Genomic DNA, 23,152 nt, shown 5'->3' with positions numbered 1-23,152 from the left:
AGGATATGGGGAGGGGGAAGGGTAAGCTGTGACAAAGTGAAAGAGCGGCATGGACATATATACACTACCAAACGTAAGGTAGATAGCTAGTGGGAAGCAGCCGCATAGCACAGGGAGATCAGCTCAGTGCTTTGTGACCGCCTGGAGGGGTGGGATAGGGAGGGTGGGAGGGAGACGCAAAAGGGAGGGGATATGGGAACATATGTGTATGTATAACTGATTAAATTTGTTATAAAGCAAAAAAAAAAAAAAAAAAAAACAGAATCTGCCTGCCAATGCAGGGGACATGGGTTTGAGGCCCGGTCCGGGAAGATCCCACATGCCGCAGAGCAACTAAGCCCATGCGTCACAACTACTGAGCCTGAGCTCTAGAGCCCGCGTGCCACAACTACTGAAGCCCATGGGCCTAGAGCCCGTGCTCCGCAACAAGAGAAGCCACCGCAATGAGAAGCCCGCGCACCGCAACGAAGAGTAGCCCCTGCTCGCTGCAACTATAGAAAGTCCGCGCACGGCAACGAAGACCCAATGCAAGCCAAAAAAAAAAAGTTTAAGTCTCAACATCAAATAATATTTTGGGGAATTATCAGATGGCCAAATGTTCTTTTAGGAACCCAGAAAAGATAATCCTACCCGTTAGCAAACCTTGTAATGAAGATATATACCCTGCCCCTTCCAAATCAGTGGCTATACAAATGGGGGAAAAAACTAAATATTTCATTTCCAAAATACCACTACTTGGTTTCATGACACATATAAACATCAAAATGTATCAAATCACACATTTTAAATATACAGTATATTGTTATATCAGTTTTGCCTTGATAAAAGTATTGAAAAGTACTATCACCAGTTTTCAATCTATGTAAACAAATTACTTCATTACACTGATCAAAAAGATCAACACTGTAGCTACACCCTAATATTTTCTGTTTCTTTTTAAAATTTACTTTGGTGTATTCTACTTTCATTGCATTCTTCTCACTTTCCTGGAAAGCATAGTAACTAAGCTCTGATAAGCATCTAGATTTTTCTAATGCTATTCAAATGACCCATTATTATACTCTGGGACATATCTTTCCTTTAACAACTTAAATCATAGCCTACAAGTCTGCAGATTCCTTAATGATTTCATTTCCTTCTTTCCATTAGTTAAGGAAATTCATTTCTAGGCCATGTCTGCTTCCATGCTACCATTTTCTGGTGCAACTGTCATTCTCCTGCCTCTGTCTTGATGCTGAAGCTATCGGAAATAAAATTGGAAAACTAATAAGGGAAAGGAGGAAAACCAGCCAGACTACTCACATCAGATTTAGAGGACATATTCTCCTCCACGTCGGAATCATTGGGATCCACAATATCATCAAATGGCGGTAAAGTTGATTTCTTCTTCTCTGACGTCTCACTTTCAATTTTGACCTTTCCCATCTTGCCATGAGATTTATCTTTTATCTGTTTTTTATCAGCAGAACAAGTGAGTATCAGTGGTGGCGCATTAGAAAAACTTTTAAATAAAGCCTCTGAGCTACTCTTTTTCCTTTTTTTGGCTGAGAGTTCTTCAGAATCTGAAATGGGGGGTCTTTTACTAGGAGCCTTCTTATCTTGCTGTCCACTGGTGATCGTGAGTAAGTTACTATCTGGTTTTGGCTCTTTCGACATGGGTTTCGGTTCCTTGAAGGCCATCTTAGGAACGAGTTTTTCTTCTTTCAGTGGTTTATTTTCTTTGGGTTTCTTAGAGGATTCTTTGGAAGATTTGTTGTGATCCCTGGAAGGTTCTTTGAAGGCACTTTTATGTTCTCTGGAGTCTTTAGAAGGTTTTTCCTTGTGCTCCTTCGTTAATTTGTGAGGCTTGGAAAAACTGCTGCTGCTGCTGCTGCTGCTACTGCTGCTGCTGCTGCTGCTGCTGCTGCTGCTGCTGCTGCTGCTGCTGCTACTGCTGCTGCTGCTGCTGCTGCTACAACTGCTGCTGCTGCTGCTGCCGCTGGGATGGATACTCCTGTTGGGGTCCTGCGGAAAGGCAAGGAGAAAATCAAACTCTCAAAACGGAACGTCCATGAAGACTAAGAGCCAGTCTCCTTGCACTACAGCTCCTCAAAAGGATCCTCCGTTGACTGCTCCCAACTGCATCGGAATAGAACCCGACAACCTCAGTAGAACGGGTGGGAGCAGGGTGTGCGAGCAACAGTGCACGTGGGCTACCATGATGGAGGAATTGAATGAGGCAAGCTGTTCTCTTACTCATGACAAGCATGGAGTTCTAACCATTTCAAGTCAACAAATGTTCACTGCACACTTGTCCCAGGAGAGACAAAGCTGGATAACACATGGCTCCTACTCTCAGTACCTATGACACATCTATGATTCATGGTTATTGTAGGAGCCACCTATCACAACAAAAGGAAGAGAGGAAATTAATTCTGTTGGGGGAGGCAGAGAAGAATAATTCAGAGATTTATGGAGAATTAACACCTCAACGAGGTCCTCAAGAGAAGCAGGTGATTACCAGAAAGGCAAGAACGAAAAGGTACTAGCTCATTCTAGTCCCATGGAGACCAGGGACTAGAATGAACTAAAACAATGAGGGATCAAAGCACAGCTTATATTTAGGGAGCAGCATCCAACGACAGCAAAGATTGAGAAGGAGGTAGAAAAACAGGCCAGAGTCACGTAGTGAGGCCAGATAATATTAAATTTTAAATGACTTTTTTTTTTTTTTTTTTTTTTCGCATTACGCGGGCCTCTCACTGTTGTGGCCTCTCCCGTTGCGGAGCACGGGCTCTGGACGCGCAGGCCCAGCGGCCATGGCTCACGGGCCCAGCCGCTCCGCGACATGTGGGATCCTCCCGGACAGGGGCACGAACCCGCGTCCCCTGCATCGGCAGGCGGACTCTCAACCACTGCGCCACCAGGGAAGCCCCTAAATGACTTTTTAATATAAAGAATCACAAGACCGAAAGAAGAAATAAAATAATTCTCAATTTCAGATAAAAAGCAGTTTTTTTTTTCTGACCAAACTTCAGTTAAGGAACACATCTCCCATCCACTAGCAACAACAACAATGACAACAACAAAAGGAAAGAAAAAAGAAAAGAAAAGTCTAAAAGAACAAAGATTTCACCTAATGGTCATCAAATGGACTGAAAAGTCTTCGGCAATCAGGTTGTGCAATCATGACGAAAGAGTTAATCACTGCCTAGTTCATTTTAAATGTGTTCAATTTTTTCACTCATATAAACACCTCAGAATATATAACCTATAAATAAGCTTTCTATCTAGGAACACAATCTAAGTCCATACTTACCATGTTTCTGAACCTCTATCATTCACATAGTAAGAATAAGAAACGGAAGTAGATCCTGGACATGCAAAAATCCACACCAATACTAAAAGAAGAGCTCTTTCTTGTTTACTTCCACCTCCTAATGGAATCAAAGACAATTAAATGTCCAGATTTTCAACTAGAATTTACATCTTCAGGCCTGTTATGTTTCACCTCTAACTTACCCACGTAAGTCCAATGATATGTAAACCAATACTGTATTCCTTAAATATCTAGCAGGACACAGGAAAGACAGTAGGCAAGGGCCATGCTTTTCATGAAAATGAACAATCTACTAAATGGGGCTATACAAAAAACAAAAACAAATATATATGGATTAACATCATAAAGCCATACCCAAAATGAAAAATTATTGTTCTATGTTAGTGGGAATATGTATTTTTTATTACAAAATTTTTTGTCTAATTTGCTCAACAACAAAATGACAGATACCAATTATTCCATTTATTTTTCCCAAGTGAGCATTTGGTTTCAAAATTCTAAAATGGATAACGTTACTAAGACATGTTTTCGTCCATCAAACTAGATAATTCCTTACAAAACACCTTAATCTGAGATTTAAAAGTAGAATGCTAAAGAAAGTACATATTCATATTACTGAAAGGACATTATTTTATAAATTCTATTATAAGACATTTCCTGGCATGTTAAGCAATACTTTGAATAATTAAAATAAAGTATTATGGACAAACTAAATTAAGGGAGAACAGTTTGAAATCTAATATACTTGAGTTGCTTTTTAATTGGTTTGTTGACCCACTGAATTTTGTCAGTTTGCAAACGGTATTCTAATTATGGCTCTAGAACACCCAAGCACTGCTGTTTAATATTCAACCTTCATGGAGTATTATACACATTTTTATAAATACACAAATTTAAGCTACCAACATATTTTCTAGCATTAAGCATTTAAAAATATAACATTTCAGCACACACACAAAAAACGACTTCTATACGGGTCCTTCCATGATTTATTTTTAAAATCCTTTTGTAGGACAAACTGAATTCTTAAGGCAAAGTACATAGTGGTATATGACACAGATTCTTGTGTCATAGAAAGTTCAAGTTCTCATCTTAATTACATACATATGATGTTAAGTACAAAACTCAAGAAATTTTGTAACTTTACTCCCCATGTTGGTCTAGGTATTAAATGCCTACTGTCACCTTTTCACCCATCCAACAAATCTTGGTATAAGCAAGTGACCCAATTATTCTTGTTCCTTCCACTTTACCAAAAAGCATTCTTTAAGCTAAAGTAACTCAGAGTTAACAAGGGAAACCTATTCCATAAAAACACCCAAGACAAAAATTTAGAAAATAACAAAAACTGAGAGAACACTTTCTAATCTAGAGGGCTACGTTTTCTTTGGCCTGAGCCTGTGATAAATAGCGAAGTTCAAATGTATATCACCTGCCTCCATAGTCATACATGTAATAAATGTAAAACAGAGCCTTAGATACAACATCAGGAATTAAATTGTTACTGACACAGAATAAAAGCTTTCACTGATTCTCAGCCTATCTATCCCATACAAATTGAGGATCAAGTCACTGGCTTTTAAAATTTTTTACTGAACTATTAACCTCAATATTAAGTGCCACTAAGCAGCACAGACTAATTACCATTCAACCAGTCAGCTCCAGGGGCCAACAGGTAGTGAGTGGGGCCTGAAGAATGTGACCTTGGGATTATAAGCATCTTGAGAGAGAACTGGTGTAGGGCTTGCTCTGCTCTGGATATCAAGCAAGACCCAGAAGAGTTCTACACATACACAACTGCACAAGTGTGGCCAGTCTTCCTGGCCCCAAAAGTGCTCAGGGGGCACTCGAGAGAGAGTCCCCTCTACGCCTGAAGCTAGGAATGCAAGACCAGAAGGAAGGGACAAGGTCCTCCAAGTACACATGAAATATACAACATGCCTGCTGCTATAGCGCAGGCTGAGATGCCTGGACCTTCCATCCCCTATAGCATCCCCTATAGGATTAAAACAGACTAAGGTCTCCTAACAGCTCAACCTGAACCCCAATGCACATATAAACAACATACCTAATGACAGGAGACAGTGGGAGAGAGCAGACCTAACAGATCTCCTGAAGGATAGAGACAAAATACTGAGGCCAAAAATAGTATGACTACTTAAGGAAAGTAGAGAGCAAAAAATAATTTCTACAGAATTTTAGAAAATTAATTAGATGAAAATTTAAAGAAGTAAAATCTTTAAGCTGAATAATTCAGTAGATAAATTAAAAGAGAAGATGGGGTCTAACTGATGAATTAGAGTGAATGAAGGACCAACTGGAAGAAATCTCAAAGCATAAACTGAAAATACAAAGAGATGAAAATCATAAAGGGAAAAAGAGAAGGGACTTGAAGAACAGGTTAAGGCAACCTAACTAACATACCAACTATAGGAAAAGTTCCCAAGGAGTCTCCAGATGGGGGAAAAGGAAAAGATATTAAAGTAATATGAAAGAAAATTTCTATGAACTAAAGAAGAGATTGAATTGCAAATTTACAGGGCTCTCCAAGATCCAGCCAGGACTAATGAAGGGAAAGGCACATGTTCAAGAACATCACACTAAAATTCCTAAACTTTAAGGATAAAAAGAAAACCTTACAAGCTACCAGAAAGAATAATTACTTAATACTAAAAAAGAATCAAATTAACATTGGACTTCTCATTTGTAACATTGGAATTAAAAAGAAAGAACAGTAACATCTAGATTGCTAGGAAAAAAGCAGTACAAACCAAACATCCTTCAGTGGGAAAGTAGTGTTTTCCAAAATTTAAGGATTCAAAGATCACATTAGCTACCACTCCATCTAAGGAAAGGACTTAAGAAGGGATTCTAATGGAACAATAACTGAATCAGAAATGAAACCTTTCATGTAAGAAGAAACAGGAGTGCAATTACTTTGCCTTCTATACAAAACTAAATCTAAATGGATAATAAACTATATGGAATATGTAACGTAACTGTTCAATATGATTTTTTGACACAAACATCTAACAAAAATCTGGACCTAAAAATTAAATTATCTCCAAAGAAATTTAGGAACATTAAAGGAGAGGATTAGTGTGTGAAGGTGAAGGAAAATGTTGGTATCATTATTCATGTTAAAGCAGGGGGGAAAAATTGGATCTATGAGCAACTGAAAAGGAAGGTGGCCAATAATGAAATGGAAAAGTACAGAACAACTGACACATAAAGAAGGGGAAACTGGGAAATTAATATCAACTTGAAAATATAAGCCAAATTTTTTTTAAAAATGTAAAAAGTCACAAATATAAATAAGGAACAAGATAAAAAGTAACAAAATCAGGGGCTTCTCTGGTGGCGCAGTGGTTTAGAGTCCACCTGCCGATGCAGGGGACACGGGTTCATGCCCCGGTCCGGGAAGATCCCACATGCCGCGGAGCAGCTAGGCCCGTGAGCCATGGCTGCTGAGCCTGCACGTCCGGAGCCTGTGCTCCGCAATGGGAGAGGCCACAACAGTAAGAGGCCCGCGTACAGCAAAAAAAAAAAAAGTAACAAAATCAGGCATCACTAATTAGAATTTAAAAGAAAGCTGAATTCTCCCACTAAAAGACAGGCTGTCAGATGATTTAAAAAGACAAAGGTCAGGGCTTCCCTGGTGGTGCAGTGGTTGAGAATCTGCCTGCCAATGCAGGGGACACGGGTTCGAGCCCTGGTCTGGGAGGATCCCACATGCCGCGGAGCAACTAGGCCCGTGAGCCACAACTACTGAGCCTGCGCGTCTGGAGCCTGTGCTCCGCAACAAGAGAGGCCGTGCCAGTGAGAGGCCCGCGCACCGCGATGAAGAGTGGTCCCCGCTCGCCGCAACTAGAGAAAGCCCTTGCACAGAAATGAAGACCCAACACAGCCAAAGAAAAAAAAAGAGACAAAGGTCATATACACTGTTTATAAAAAATGCTTAAAATTGAATGACTGAGAAAAGTTTAAAATAAAGGGAAGAGCCAAGAAATATCAGCTAAATGCCCCCAAAGGAAAGCATGAGTGTTATACTAGTATCACACAATGTGAAATTCAAGGTTAAGATGACCAAACAGCATAAAAAATGTAAAAGCTAAGTTACATAAAGCAAAGGGTATTGAATATGCAAGAAAAACTTGAAAAGTATTTCAATGAAATAAGAAATTAGTACAGCTTTGTCAGAAATAAATCTAATAAAGTTAAATGAATATATAGTGAAACTGATTACTACAATCCACACACTTGATTTAATAATTATATAGAAAACTTTCAATCTCTTGAATAAAGCTGACAACTTCATATGTGCCCATGGAACACTGACAAAAATCAATCATAAAGGTATCATAAAATGAACTTAAAATAATCTTTTAAAAATATCTGAATAGATTGTATTGGTTGATCATACTCTAATAAAATTAGAAAAATAAAGACAAAAGAAATCAGTCAAAAGAAAATAATGATAAGACCATTTAATACAAAAAATCTAGGGGCACAAGAAAACATATGCTCCAAATAAAATATATTGTCTTATTGCATTTATTATTTTTAAAAGGAGAAGAGGAAAGGAGAGGAGAGAAACCAGGTATAAAAATACACTTTGCACCCACTCTGAGAAACTAGAAGAAGACCCACAAATATAATACCAAATATAATGAAGAAAGTAATGAAACAAATTTCACCAACATTTCTGCTCTAAAATAATGGCCTTAAATGTATACTTAGGAATCAAATTCTAAAGAGAAATTTAATAAGTTAATTCTGATTTAAAGGAGATCTATAATCTACTTTTTAAAGCCAACTAAGAGAGGTCAAGTTTCTTGAATTTAAGATTTCTTACACGTAAAATCATGATCTACCATAAAAGGAATAAAATTAAGGAGAGGATAGCAATTTATAAATATTTCAAAATAGGTAGGCAAATACAAGAAGATATCACCAAACAGTTCAAAATGGTTGAGAGAGAGAGTTCAGGGAAGGCGCGGAGCAAAGTGGACTGCTGATTCTTTTTATAGGCTTTTAGCACAATTTGACTCATACAATGTTTTATTAAAAATGAATTTATAACACAATAAGATGGTGAAGCAGAAAACATTTCAATAACAAATAACAGAACTAATTTTAAAAAAGAATCAAAACTTAAACATCAAGGCTAAATAGAGGCAACAAGGCCCCAAATTTAACGTTTATCAGTCAATGGATAGGGGACTGAAAGAACACTGAACAAATGGAAATGAAATGGCATTTGAGAATAGTAACAAGGGTCTTTCACTCAATAACAATCTAAATAGCCTATACATAAAAAGAACATGAAATATTTACACACACAAGAAGGAAAAAGAAAAGCCTGCCATTATAGGACTCAATGTTCTGGAATGTTTTACTTGTTTTGATTTTTTAATAATGTTGTACCATTCTTGAAGGTGATACTCCACCAGGAAGTTGAGAGAACTCTACAATATACCCCCACTGAGATTCAAGTTCCAGTAGTCTGGTTTCAATGCCCATACTCTCAACCACTACGCTTCTATTGACTCTCAGAAGGGCAGTTGGTTTCAAAACCAACTGTTAATCTTGCCAATACAGCCTGAGCTGTTAATGAAAGAATGATGGGAAGAAAGGGAGAGGAACTCAGTGGCTTTAAAAGAACAACATTGAACCTGCCTGCCGTCTAAGCATAACTATATAAGGAAGTTCTATTTAGTTCCAGCAGAGGGGGTACAACATATTACTTTTGGGCAGGTAGCAAATAACTAATTTTGAACTCAGAGGCTCTTCCTGTATGCATTTCGAGTGGCTTAAACTTCGGGTCTTTTGTTACCAAATAAATATTTCAAACTTGACAGACATTAAAACAGTTGTGTCCAGAGGATTATTTGATATTAGAAAATCAACCTTTCTTATAATATTCCTGCAGAACACATTATCTTTAATTATCTTAAAGAGTATCACAAAACTATAAGGCACATTTCTCTCATAATTCAATGTTTTCAAAATCAATGTAAAAATCTGCCCCATTATATCATTTGAAATGACAAAAATTTGTAGTGTTCGCATAAAATAAATGCTCACCTCCAAAAAGGGTGGGTTGGGGGAGGTCACTGAATAAGAAAACTGGAGGGATCCTATAAGGGCCTCCACAGGAGTTACTGGGAAAGAGAGGAAACTTGGGAATTTTAGCACAAAAACAAGGAAGCGATAAAGAAAAACAATAATTTTTAAAGAAGATGTTGGGGGTAGGAGTTTATTAATTAATTTATTTATTTTTGCTGTGTTGGGTCTTCGTTTCTGTGCGAGGGCTATCTCTAGTTGTGGCAAGCGGGGGCCACTCTTCATCGCGGTGCGCGGGCCTCTCACTGTCGCGGCCTCTCTTGTTGCGTTGCACAGGCTCCAGACGCGCAGGCTCAGTAGTTGTGGCTCACAGACCTAGTTGCTCCGCGACATGTGGGATCCTCCCAGACCAGGGCTCGAACCCGTGTCCCCTGCATTAGCAGGCAGATTCTCAACCACTGTGCCACCAGGGAAGCCCCAAACAATAATTTTTAAAACCACAAAATAAATGGCTATATAAGAAAGAAGATATGATAACAGTATACATCTTAACTGTGGTAACTTTTACAGTCATAGCTATAAACAACATTTACTGATTTTCAATTTTTACATTTTAACCTACTCACCTCTACCACTTACAACGTGACTTAAATTTCCTTGTCAGTAAACTGGAGACCATAATATTACCTATACCATCAAGGTCAACCTGATGATTAAGTAAGTTTAATATATGTAAAGTATCTGTGTGTATATATATGTATGTATTATAAAATAATATATATAAAACATGCAATGTGCTTGGCACAAAGCCTGAACTAGGTAAGTGCTTTCCATTACTACCACTATTATTACTACTACTACAGACAAGCACAGAAAACTTAAGACTTGTATTACATAACACAATGTTATCAACTGTGACAATGCAAAAGTAAACGTATGGATGACAAACATGGAAGGTAGAAACGTGAACAGAGAAGGGAAAGAAACTCTACTATAACCTGAGCCTACAAAATTTAGAATCAAGAAACACTGTCCATGGTCAGTGAAACAAGAGATAAAGTTCTAAGCTCAACATCTAGAAAGTTATATCCAAGGTAAGAATTAACAATGGTATTATATTGGGAGGAAAAGGAGATGGAGCAAATAGGTTAAATTCTCATGCAGAAATAGAAGCATAAGCATATAGTTTGGAAACTTTGGGCAGTAACCCTAGAACTTAAAAAGAAAAAAGAAAGAGAGAAAGTTAAAGTGCTTCCTTCTAGGAAGTGGAAAGAAGATTGGCAAAGAATACAATATAGGATTTTTGGGGTTTTCTAATACCTTTGCTAGTTAATTCTTTAAACCATGTAAATGCACTATTTTGACAGAAGATAAATTTCTTCAACCTCCCAAAAGTACTTTTATATCTCTCCTCTTTCATGTATCCATTTGCACTTCAGAGATTTTGTGAAATAAATTTTGTGTTAGAAAAGTAAAAAGAGAAAGCTATTCAATTATGTGACTGCTATCTTCCTGTGTTTTTTTAAAAAAATTCCATTTTCCTTCTGATGTGGTTTCAATGTTATCTTTTCCTTCTTTCTTTTTTTTTTTTTTTTTTAAGCACACTACAATCAAGCTCTAAGCTACAAATTTAGCTGAGGATACTTAGGTTGCATTTTGAATTTTATTCATTGTACTAAGATCATTAAAAGATGAAGAAGATAAAATTTATAAATCATATTCACAATTGAGAAATGGAAACAACCAAGAAAATTTTTTTCAGTTCTAAAGTGAACAGAATTAAAAGCAGTTAAATTTCCATTTCCCTACCTTTCTGTTCAAAAGCATTAACAGTGAATTTAATAAAAGTCTTCCTCAATATTAAAAATATCTTTAAGTACTGTATCTGCATGTAAATACGAAATTTAACTGTAAAGTATCATTTGGCAAGAATATTCAATATTTTACAAAATAATATTCCAAGCAGATAAATTTTAAAAGTCTTCCTTTCTCAAATGACTAGTTTCAGCTATGCTCTATGTTCTAAAAAATACTTTTAATTCAGAATCCAATCTCATTTAAAATGGTCCTATTTAGGACTTCTCTGGTGGTGCAGTGGTTAAGAATCCGCCTGCCAATACAGGAGATAAGGGTTCGATTCCTGGCCTGGGAAGATCCCACGTGCCACGGAGCAACTAAGCCCATGTGCCATAACTACTGAGCCTGTGCTCTAGAGCCCATAATCCACAACAAGAGAAGCCACCACAATGAGAAGCCCACGCTCCACAACGAACAGTAGCCCCTGCTCATTGCAACGAGAGAAAGACCACGTGCAGCAACGAAGACCCAACACAGCCAGAAATAAATAAATAAATAAATTAATTAATTAAGAAAAATAAATTAAAAAAAAAAACTGGGACTCCTTTCAAAATAACTAAATAAATAATAAAATGGCCCTAGGTATATACTATTCCCTGACTTGCTATGGCTTTAAGTCTAAATTATAATTAAGGACTGTTAACAGTAAGTTATATTTAGAAGACTTTGCAGTTTCAAGCAAACTTGTTAACTTTTGTGGCTTGAAACTAGAAACTCAAAGTAATAATTATATCACTTCTCTTTCTAGGTTTATGTATACTTAACCTTGTATAATTTCCGTTTTCTTAAGCAAGATTTAAAACATATTGGCCAAATCATTTTGGTCTTCTCTTTCAGTACTAGCTGGAATTCTGACAATGAGCTGGAATTCTGACAAAGATTACCTTGATAAGTAATCTTTAGTCACAAAGAATAGTCGACCTTCAATGTTTAATGTATAATACTAATCACAATAGAGTAGCTGGAAGTATAAGATGAAAAACGGTGCCTGACACATAAAAATTCAATCTACTGCATAAATAAAAAACCCAAAGAGAGACACAATTATAGAAGGGGAAAATATAATCAGGGTTATGCTGTCTTGTCACCTTCTCTCAATAGTTATTCAATTCATTTTCATTGAGTCTCCAACAATGCAAACAACAATGCTGAAACTGCTAGACATACCATGGTTTCAGTGGGGTGAAAACCCTTTTAATTTGGCAATATAGTGGACTCTTTGCAAATACAATTAGATGTTGGATAATACAAAACTCTTCATTATGGAGCTTATTAAAAAAATAAAAGAAAATTCCAAGAGTGATGAGTATATAAAAGAGATACAGACAGAAAGACAAAAGAGAAGGGAGGAGTTGAAACGTGAACTGTAAGCTTCAGTTAGGCATGAGAGGTGCAGTTGCTTAAAGGGCACTGATAGGTCCACATTCTCCTGGGTCTCTTTTAAGACCAAATCTGGGGCCTACAGCATATTTGGAGACCTGAACTTCAGAGTCTCTCAGAAATTCAGGAGAAGCCTTTATAAATCTGTTGGGGAAAAGTACTCTGAATTAAGACCTCAGGATTCCCAAAGTTCAACTAAATCAAATATGAACTCACAATTTTAAAATATCCCTAAACACAAAGAAATAAACCACCATGATCTGAGAGTGTGTAAAAGGGTCTTTAGGATCTCAGATATTGGAATCATCAGATGCAGAATATAAAATAATGACATACAAGGTGTGGAAATGAAGACAGTTGGAATCCAAAAGTGACCAAGCAATAAGATATGAGTAAGAATGACCAGGTGACTTAAAAGAAACAGACTTTAAGAAATGGAGGGGGAAAAAAAAGCACTCTTGGAATTAATATCTCAATGGACTGAAAAGCAGATTAAGCATGGCTGAAAAGAATTAACAAACTGGAAGATAGATCTAAACAAACTGCCAGAGCACACACAAAGACACAAGAAAATGAAAAATATAAAAACTATTAAGAGACATGGAGAACAGAAGAAAAATAACAACTATCTAACTAGAGACTCAGAAAAAAAATCACTCAGGTGATATAATGGCTGATAATTTTCCAAAATAATAAAATTCATGAACCCATAGAAATAGAAAGTACAATATAAAAATAACAATATATCCATAAATTAAAAGGAATTTGCTCCTAGACACACTGTACTTAAAGTTAAAAACACTAAAGACAAAAAGACTGTAAAAGCAGTCACCCAAGGCTCACAGAGAGCACCCATTAAAAAAAAGAATAAGTATAAGAGTGGTATGCTACAGCTGGCTAATGTAGGCTCATATGAACCTATTGTTAAATTTTCAGGAATTCTGTGAGCAGTTTTTAAACAAGGCTACTACTGTGTTAAATTATATAAAAATATAAGATGAAAAATATTAAAAGCAGAGATAGATAATCAAACTTCATCACTCTCTAATTATTTTACTACATATTATTATCTGTGCTCTTGAGATTATTATTGATGTCTATTGTAACAGCAGGGTAGAAATACTTCACAATTGTGTGCTATTGCATATCTCTTCTCAACTCTATAATAACTGACATACATAGTAAGAGAGTATTTACACCATGGAAATAAGCAAACACTAAAAATAAGGAATTTTTCCTCCAGAGAGGTAGCTGCTATACCTCTAGCAGCATAACCCTGAATTAAACTGACATCAGACCTCAAAAACACAAAAGAAGTATTTTCAAAGCATTGAAAGTAAACGTCAACGTAGAATTGAATAACCAGCAAAACCACTTTTCATAATAGGGGCAATAGTCAAAACTTTATAGATTAACAAAAATTGAGAGTTCACTAAAAAAAAAAAAACTTCACTAAAACAACTTCAACAGGATCTACTTCAGGAAGAAGGAAAGTGAATTCAAGAAGAAATTATGATAATGCAATTAAGCTAAAAATCAAACTTTTTTTTAATTAAAAAAAACTTCCACATATTTGGAATTATAAAAACATATTTCTAAATAATTCACAGGTAAAAGAAGAAATTAAAATGGAATATTTCAAATTCATCATATGGAACAAAGAAGATACTACACATTAATACCTGTGGAATGTATTTAAAGCAGTACTTAGAGGAAAAATTTTAGCTTTAATGCTTATATTTGAAAAAATGACTGACAGAGACTTTTGCATAATTAACTCAAGCAAAAGCAAGACTACAAAGATTTAAAAAAAAAACCCTAAAAAGAAATTCAACAAGATATGAAAAGAACTAATAAAAATCCAGTCCTCTTACTAAAACTGACCCAAAAAGAAATAAAAATCAAGAATAAGCCTTCATTAAAGTCAAATAAGTAGCTTAAAATCTTCCTACAAAGAAGATATCAGGCCCACAAGGTTTTACAAGCAAGTTCTAGGAAGAGATCATTTCAAACTTACAGAAACTCTTCCAAAAGCTGAAAAAGAGAAAATATTTCTCACTTTATGTAGTGAATGTTATCGAGTACAAAACTTGCCAAGAAGAGTAAGGGAAAGAAACATACAATTTTAACCTCAAGAATATGAACGCAAAAATTTAAAATAAACTATTAGCATAATTAATCCAATGCGGTGGGGGGGTGGGGGTGACGACCCTAACAGAGCAAGACCAAATTGGTTTTATCTCAAGAACTCAAGAGGAGTTTAGCATGATAAAAATGCTTGTCAAGTACCACATTAACAGATTAAAGGAGAACAAAACCATCTGTTCATCTCAAGAGATGGTAAAAAGTCTGATAAAAATCAACATCCATGTATGATTTTTTTTTTTTTAACAAGGAAACAACACTCTTAACCAACCAGTACTAGGAGATAAATTCCTTAACTTGACAAAAGGTAGCTACTGAATTCCCATGCAAGCAACATTCTAAATAGTTACTTGTTGGAATTATTCCCTTTAAAATCAGGAACATTTATACCTAATATTTTACTGGTAATCCTACTGACACAGGACCACAAAAGTCAGGGGAAAAAAGAAAATTGAAAATAAGAGAGGGGGGGCTTCCCTGGTGGTGCAGTGGTTAAGAATCCACCTGCCAATGCAGGGGACACAAGTTCGAGCCCTGGTCTGGGAAGATCCCACATGCCACAGAGTAACTAAGCCCGTGCACCACAACTACTGAGCCTGCGCTCTAGAGCCCGTGAGCCACAACTGCTGAGCTCACGGTGCCTAGAGCCCGTGCTCCGCAACAAGAGAAGCCACCGCAATGAGAAGCCTGCGCACCATAATAAAAAGTAGCCCCCGCTCGCCACAACTAGAGAAAGCCCACGTGCAGCAACGAAGACCCAACGCAGCCAAAAATAAATAAATAAAATTTATTAAAAAAGAAAATAAGAGAGGGGACTTCGCTGGTGGTGCAGTGGTTAAGACTCCAAGCTCCCAATGCAGGGGGCCCAGGTTCAATCCCTAACCGGGGAACTAGATCCCACACGCATGCCGCAATTAAGAGCTAGCATGCCACAACTAAGGAGCCTGCCAGCCGCAATTAAGAAGCCCACCAGCCGCAACTAAGGAGCCAGCCTGCCGCAACTAAGACCCAGAGCAAGCTAATTAATTAATTAATTTTTAAAAATTCAATGAAGAACTTTTTTTTAAAAACATTCTTTTTTTAAAAAAAAGAAAAAGAAAATAAGAGAGACATATGTCATTATTCGTATGATATGACTGTCCACATAGAAAAACAAAAGGAGCTATACAGAAAAATTACTGGAATTAATAAGTTTAGAAGTATGCAAAGGTAAACTGCATATTTACACATCAGCAACAAACAGGGTACATATAATATGCTATTTATAATAGCAATTAAAAAAAATAAAGTACCTAGGAATAAACAAACCATAGAACTATCTACACTTTTATCAGAAATATCTTAACACTTCAACAACACTAAAGAATGCCTAAATAAAGTCATAGAGAGATTAGTTTCATGGATAAAAATACTCATTACCTATAGATTCAATGTAATTTCAATACAAATCCTAACAGAGTTTTTCAAAGAACTTAAACTGATCCTAAAAGAGAAAGATGTAATAGAACTTGTCATGCCATATAGCAATTACAAAACTATAGCAACTACAACACTGTGGTATTGCTGCAGAGATCAATGAACTGACCGAGGGAACAGAATTGAACCACATCCCTCCAACAGATTCACAAATATATGAAAATCTGAAGTTTGACAGGGTAGGCACTGTAGATCATTGAGGAAGGCATAGACAACTCAATAAAATGTGCTGGGACTGATTTTCTATATAGGAAAAAATTTAAATTAGACTCTTACCTCATACCATACATAAAATCAATTCCAAATGTTTGAAAATATTTAAATGTTAGGCAAAACTTTTCAAACGTGTTGGGGAAAAAAAATACAGGAGATCATCTATATGACCATGGGGTAGAGAACATATTAACAGGACACAAAAAGAACTAGCCATAAAAAATCTGACCACATTAAAATTAAGAATTTCTATCAAAGGATACCACAATGAAAGTTAAAAAGCCACTAAATGGGCAAACTAGGAAAAGATATCTACAGTAAGTATAACCAACAATGCATTCATATTTCCAGAATATACAAAGACCTTCAACAAATAAATAGAAAAATAAGCAGGTGGCATGAACAAACATTTCAGAGAGAAAGAAACATGAATGGCCACTGAAATGTATGCTCAGCCTTATTACTAATCACTGAAATACAAAATAACAAAACAGTAAGATATCATTTTAATGCCTACTAAATGAGCATTAATGAACAAGTCTAACTAGAAAAGAGAGCAATGGTACCTCTTTATACATTGCAGACATAGAACTCTAAATAATAAAAAGCTATATAAAATAACAAACTATATAAAATAATAAAAAGCTAAATACGTGAATGTCCTATTGAGACAGGAAGGGGGCAGGGCACAACCATTAAAAGAATGACATAGTCATTGAGGGCACAACATAAACTGGTTAGAACCAACTAGGTCCAAGATGGTGGACAGGTCAACTTCCAGTGGACCTTGAGCCTCATTATACACTCATTGTTAATACATTAGCTAAATGACACACCCACAGGTGCCATGACAGTCCCAAGGCCAACCATAAAAGGCTAAAACGTGGGTGGTGGCCCAATTCTTGGAAATCCCTGCCCCTTCCCCAAAATAGTTGGAATAATTCTCCCACTCATTAGCCTATAACATTACCCACCTCTATAAACACTGACAACCCCGTACCCTGGAGCCTCTCGCCTTCTGAGATGGCCCATACTTGGAGTGTGTTTCTTCCGTGGCCTCTTGTCTCCTGAGATGGCCCACACTCTGTGGAGTATGTATCCCCCTGAATAAACCTTCTTTCACTTTACTACGGCTCGCTCTTGAATTCTTTCCTGCACGAAGCCAAGAACCCACACTTGGAGGCCCGTCCCAGGGACTCACCTGAGACCTGGGACGTGACCATCCTCCTGCCTCCCGCTTTTTTTTCTGCAACACTATGACTCAGCAATTTCATTCATGAGTATATACTCTATAGCAGTATTTCTCAAATTTGGTCAGCGGGCCAGCAACATTAGTATTACCTGGATGCATATTAGAAATTCAGATTTTTAAGCTCCATCCCAGACCTACAGAATATGAATCTATGCAGCAAGGCCCAGGAATCCTCACATATACCAACTTTCCAGGTGATTCTCATGGGCCCTAGAGTTTCAACCACACACTTAGAGCAATGTTATTCAAACAGAACCTGTTAGTGAGATTGCAAAGCAAGAGTGGATCGCATTGCTATTTATAAGTCAACCAGTATAAAATAAAGTAGATTGAACCCCATGTAGTAAACTTAAGCATTGATTTGCAAAACTTTTGTCTCATTTGTGTACATATACTTATGTAAGTGGGTACCTGCTTATTATGGAAAACATATTTCTTACTATGGGTCACAGTCATAGAAGTTTGAAATCCACCACCCTAGAGAAACTCTTAATATATGTGTACTGCAGACATGCCCAAAAAGGTTTATAACTGCATTCTTCACAGCAGCAAAAATAAAACAAAATCAAAAGTAGTAATCTAGATATCTAGATAATAAGAGAATGGATATACCAATCATACCATATGGACTAATACCACAGTGAAATCAATAACATGCAATAACAAGGACCAATCTTACATAGTACTGAGTAAATAAAGCAAGTCACAGAAAATTACATAGAGTATTATACCATTTTCATAAAGACCCAAAATAAGCAAAGCTGGATAAATATAAGAATACATACATTTGTGGTAAAACTATACTTAAAAGCTCAGGAAAATTCAGGAGCATAGTTATATCTGGGGAACACAAAGCGATGCACCAGGAAGCTGTATACAGGTAATTTGAATGGCACTAATGATCTATTTCTCATTCTTAAGTTGAATGGTCGATTCATGGTGTTTGTTTTATAATTTACCTATAAAATACATATAACCCTCATATGTATCAATTATAGCATAACATTTTTAAGAAAAACTCATAATACCTGATGTCAGAATCCTCTAGATTTTAGTAAGGGAAATTCACATTCAGATTCAATGGACACTTATCTATTAGCTGCTTTGAGCAAAGCATACACATTGTCTCACTGAATCCTTTAAGAGTTCTGTGAGGTTGGCACTTGGCAAAGAATAGGCAATCAAATATCTTTTGAGTGAATAAATGCTTGACTAATTTTATAATTCAAAAAGAGAAAGAGTTTGATTATATGTTATGTATTATGGTCCTACCCATAGGAGTTAAACAAAATAACATAGATGATTAACTCTATTAATAGAAAGGAGGTTATGATCTATTCTTATTGTTTCTACATTCTATTACTTATTACCAAAAACATAATGAGAAAAATCACTTTCCTCGCTGGAAGTATCTCTGGCTAAAGGTTAAAAAAAACTAACAACCTACAGGGTAGAGCTAACTAATATAACATTTCTATCAATACATTACTAGGATTTTCTATTTCGCATTTAAAAGCTGAGTTAGCTATATGCAAGGCACCAGCTCTCTTCAGGGTGGGGAAAAGCAGAGCTACGGTAATACAAGAAAAGAAATTACCAAGGCTAAAAAAAATCTGTGACACATTTAGTCTATGCATTTTAATAAGAACTACAGTTTAAAAAGTGCAAAGTCAAATCCTTTTTTTCCATTGAATACATATTAATATAGATGAACACAATGGGGGAAACGGCTGCCTCACAAAATTATTTCCATCCTTCACAAAGAACTATTTCCCTTCACAGGGCTCCCACACATGTATGCGTTTTGTTTTTCAAATTTAGTTCACTGTGTGTTCCCCCACCCCCAGCACCTGGAATAATGACCAACTCCTAATAGATGCAGAGTTAAGTATTTGTCTTTGAATGAGTTTATACACTTATTGAGCATTTACTATATATAACAGGCATTTGGGGGATGCGAGATCAAATATGTTATAGTCCCCATCCACACAGAGCTAACATAAATGATTAAATCTAAACAAAATGTGCCCTTCCTCTTTCTGAATAATTCTGAATAATAATTCACCAAGAGCTATTGGTGACCAAGCAAAGTAGGCGACAGCAGGGGAGGAGAGGGCAGTGATGTGAGGAGGGGCATCCATGCGGTGGCTCGGAGCCACTAAAAAAGAGCTTGCTCCTTCAAGAAATGGCTAAATCCAGGGCCGGGACAAGGAAAGTACAAAATGAGCCTGGAACATCTGGTAGCAAAAAGTCAGGAAGTATGTAAAGACTGATCACAGCATGTCAAAAAGACACAGAAACCAGATTAAAGGGGCTTCCACTGACCAAATCAGGACAATTTAAGCATGGAAACAAATGTAACAGATTATAACTCACTAAAAAAAACATATATATACATGTGTCCATGATGATATATAAAGAATAAACTTAAATTTGAGGAAGAATGGGATATTTACATTTTCTCTATCTCCCAATAAAATACTTATTAATTACAAAGAGGAAAAAAAAAGTAATTTGCAGTGGAGAAGCCTGGCAGACACCATCTGAATCAAGTGATCAGAGTAATATTGCAGTAGTCATGGAAGGGTACAATGGAAATCATGATTGTGTGACTGGCTGCAATGAGAAGAGCCCAGTATCATTTCTGGAATATTCCTGCCAGAGATGCATAACCTGAATCTGGTCATGAGGAAATGTCATACAAACCCAAATTGAGGGCCATCTACTAAATAATTGGCCTGAAAAATTTCAAGTTCATGAAAGTCAAGAAAACACCAAGGAACTATTCTCAGTTGGAAGAGACCTAAGAGACATGACAACCAAATGCTACAGATGATTTTAGACAGGACCCTTTGGGTACAAAAATAAAGGACACTAGTGGAACCATCTGCAGAACTTGAATGGGATCTGAAGACTAGAGGTTGGTAATGCATCAATGCTAATTCCTGACAGTATTACCACGCTTAAAAAAAAGAATGTCTTTGTTTGCAGAAAAGAAACACTAAAGTATTCAGGGATGGTGGAACATCATGTTAGCAACTTACTCTCAAATGGTTCAGGAAAGAAAATCTCTGTGTACTAGTAACTTTTCTGTAAGTTTGAGATTATTTCAAAATAACAAAAAAATTGTAAAGTACATACAAGTATTCAGAAGAGCCCCAGGTTGCAATCTGTGCCCAGTAGACTAAGGGACCCTGGGAAGGACATCAAAATCCAAGGGTGTCCAAGAAGCAACCTCAGTCTGTTCAATTTGCTCCACTTGGTTCTCTCTCCAAGGACCCATATCATGCTAAGAAGAGCTAAACTGCACCATATTCTTCGAAGTGGAATCTAAATACCATTCCAAAAAGAACTAAGGCTTTCTAATAACAAGTTAGATTTGTCAGCTAAATCAAGGCTTTCCTAATATCAGAAGAGGCAGTAGTTTGCTTTCAAAAATGCCAAATGAGGTTGCATTTTTATACCACACACAAAAACAAAGAAAACAAACAAAAAACACACATGATCTGAAGTCTTAGTTCATCGCCTCTCAATTAAAACCAATTGTTTCTGTTGAAGAAAAAGACTATAAATTTGCAATATAAATTCAAAGATGTATTTGGAAACAACTTATCTATGGCTTATTTGGGAAAATCTGCTCACCTGGTAGAATCTGTTGTAGAAACAAAACAATTTTATATACATTTACTTTGACCATCTAACAGATGTACACAAAAGGCCAAATGAGAAAACGTTGTTTTTGCCATCCTTGGTCTTCAGAAGCCCACAGAGCTTGCGTGGAGTAAGAGGGGATGGGGTCCAGTAAAAAAAAGTTTCTGGCACCCCAGTAAAAGAAGTGAATGCCTCAAAGTACTGCAGCTTTTTCTCCTAAAAGCACAGCAGGGCAGCCTGGACTAACAGCTAGAAATTTCTCTTTGTTTTTTTTTTTTTTTTTTTTCTTTCTTTTTTTCTTTTTTTTAAGAAACTGAGCTGGGTTATTTTAGTCCTCTGAGAAGATGAGACTATTATCCCCTGAAAACTGACCAAGAGTGGAGTTTGGTAGAAAGAAAGAAAGAAAGAAAGAAAGAAAATCCAGTGTTCATTCACTGTATACCCAGCATCTGGCATTAAGTGTGGCCCATTAATATTTTTTAAAGTACTTGTACTTTCTCAGGACAAGGCAAGTGCTAAGCTTAAAAAAAATACACACACACGTATACAGGTTGGTACCTGAAGACAAAGGACAGGACAAGACTTAGCAAGACTTAAGAAGGTTCTCTCAAACTCGATTTTCAGAAGAAAGGGAAATCAGTTTTGTTCAGGGAATTTCAAACTATAAAGCAAGAAACAAAAGGATAAAAATCTTCTGCCAGAAGTCTTCTAGGACTTGAAAGGCATCTTGGATTTCCTAAGCCTGTCCTACCTGTCCTAGATTCAAATACTCTGAACCATCTTCAGGTCATGTATCCTATGTATCCTGATTGTGGTGTGTGTGTGTGTGTGTGTGTGTGTGTGTGTGAGAGAGAGAGAGAGAGAGAGAGAGAGAGAGAGAGAGAGAGAGAGAGAGAGAGAGGGAGGGAGGGAGGGAGGGAGAGAATCTCAAGAAGTCAAAAGAAGCTTCCCCAAAGAAGTGGCAAGCCAGCCTCAGTAAGCTGATTCTAATAAAGTGTATTACCAGCCAACTTTCCAACCCTGAGGAGAAAATCTTTTAATATCTAAGCACTCAAAGAATCACTCCTACCCCATGACTTATTTGCATCTCTACTTTCAAAAACCTGGGAGATTACAAAGTTATTTGTTGACTTTATTATAGCCATTTTCACATGCTGGTTAATGCCAAGAAAAACCACTTCTAAAGTCATGCATACCCTTGCTATTCAGCTGAAAAAAAAAAAAGACTCCAAAAATCATGCTTGTCTCTAATTTATGGAAAATGAAAATGTAACCAATCCCCACAGATAAATTGATGCTGGCTTAAGAAAGTTTGGGTGGTAAAAGGAGCAAATTCCTAATTATCATTTTCTTCACACAAACTAGATTTTCAGAAACAGGAAAAATACAGAGAACTTCAGTCTACGAAGCAAGAAACAAAAGGATAAAGTTGGCTACAAGCAGCAAACACACAGCTCTACTCTGGCAACTTATCTAGCTCGTCTTCAGGAAGGGGACTCATGCAAGACTGTCCCAGTGGCCCGAAGGCAACTAAGAGAAGTCACCCTGGAGGTTTGATTATTTTTAATTCCTTGTCTCTTTTAGTCCCATTTTCAAAAGAAAACTAACATTACTCTATGTTGTATAGAAAGACTACAGAAGAACAGTGCACAACAAACAACCCTGACCCTGCTATCCCTTAGTTGGCCAATCATTTCAGTACTTGATTCCTTAGTTTACTCATCTGTAAAACAGGGAGCTTGACCTATTATATCAAAGAATCTCTTCAACTATAAAACTGTATGTATATGCAT

The 23,152-nt window shown here is 36.6% G+C and overlaps 1 protein-coding gene across 3 annotated transcripts in view; it reads right to left on the bottom strand.

Annotated features, from left to right (window-relative positions):
* Positions 1 to 23,152, bottom strand: part of MLLT3 (MLLT3 super elongation complex subunit) — a 259,804-nt gene that overhangs the window by 71,262 nt on the left and 165,390 nt on the right. For all 3 annotated transcript variants that reach the window (XM_082612398.1, XM_082612400.1, XM_082612399.1), the window contains exon 5: positions 1,303 to 2,004. In XM_082612398.1, coding sequence (XP_082468524.1) covers positions 1,303 to 2,004 — 702 coding nt within the window. The remainder of the gene's footprint in view (positions 1 to 1,302; positions 2,005 to 23,152) is intronic.

Source organism: Mesoplodon mirus (assembly GCF_964341445.2).
Source record: "Mesoplodon mirus genome assembly, chromosome: 1".
Lineage (NCBI taxonomy): Eukaryota > Metazoa > Chordata > Mammalia > Artiodactyla > Ziphiidae > Mesoplodon > Mesoplodon mirus.
This window is presented reverse-complemented; position numbering and strand designations above follow the sequence as displayed.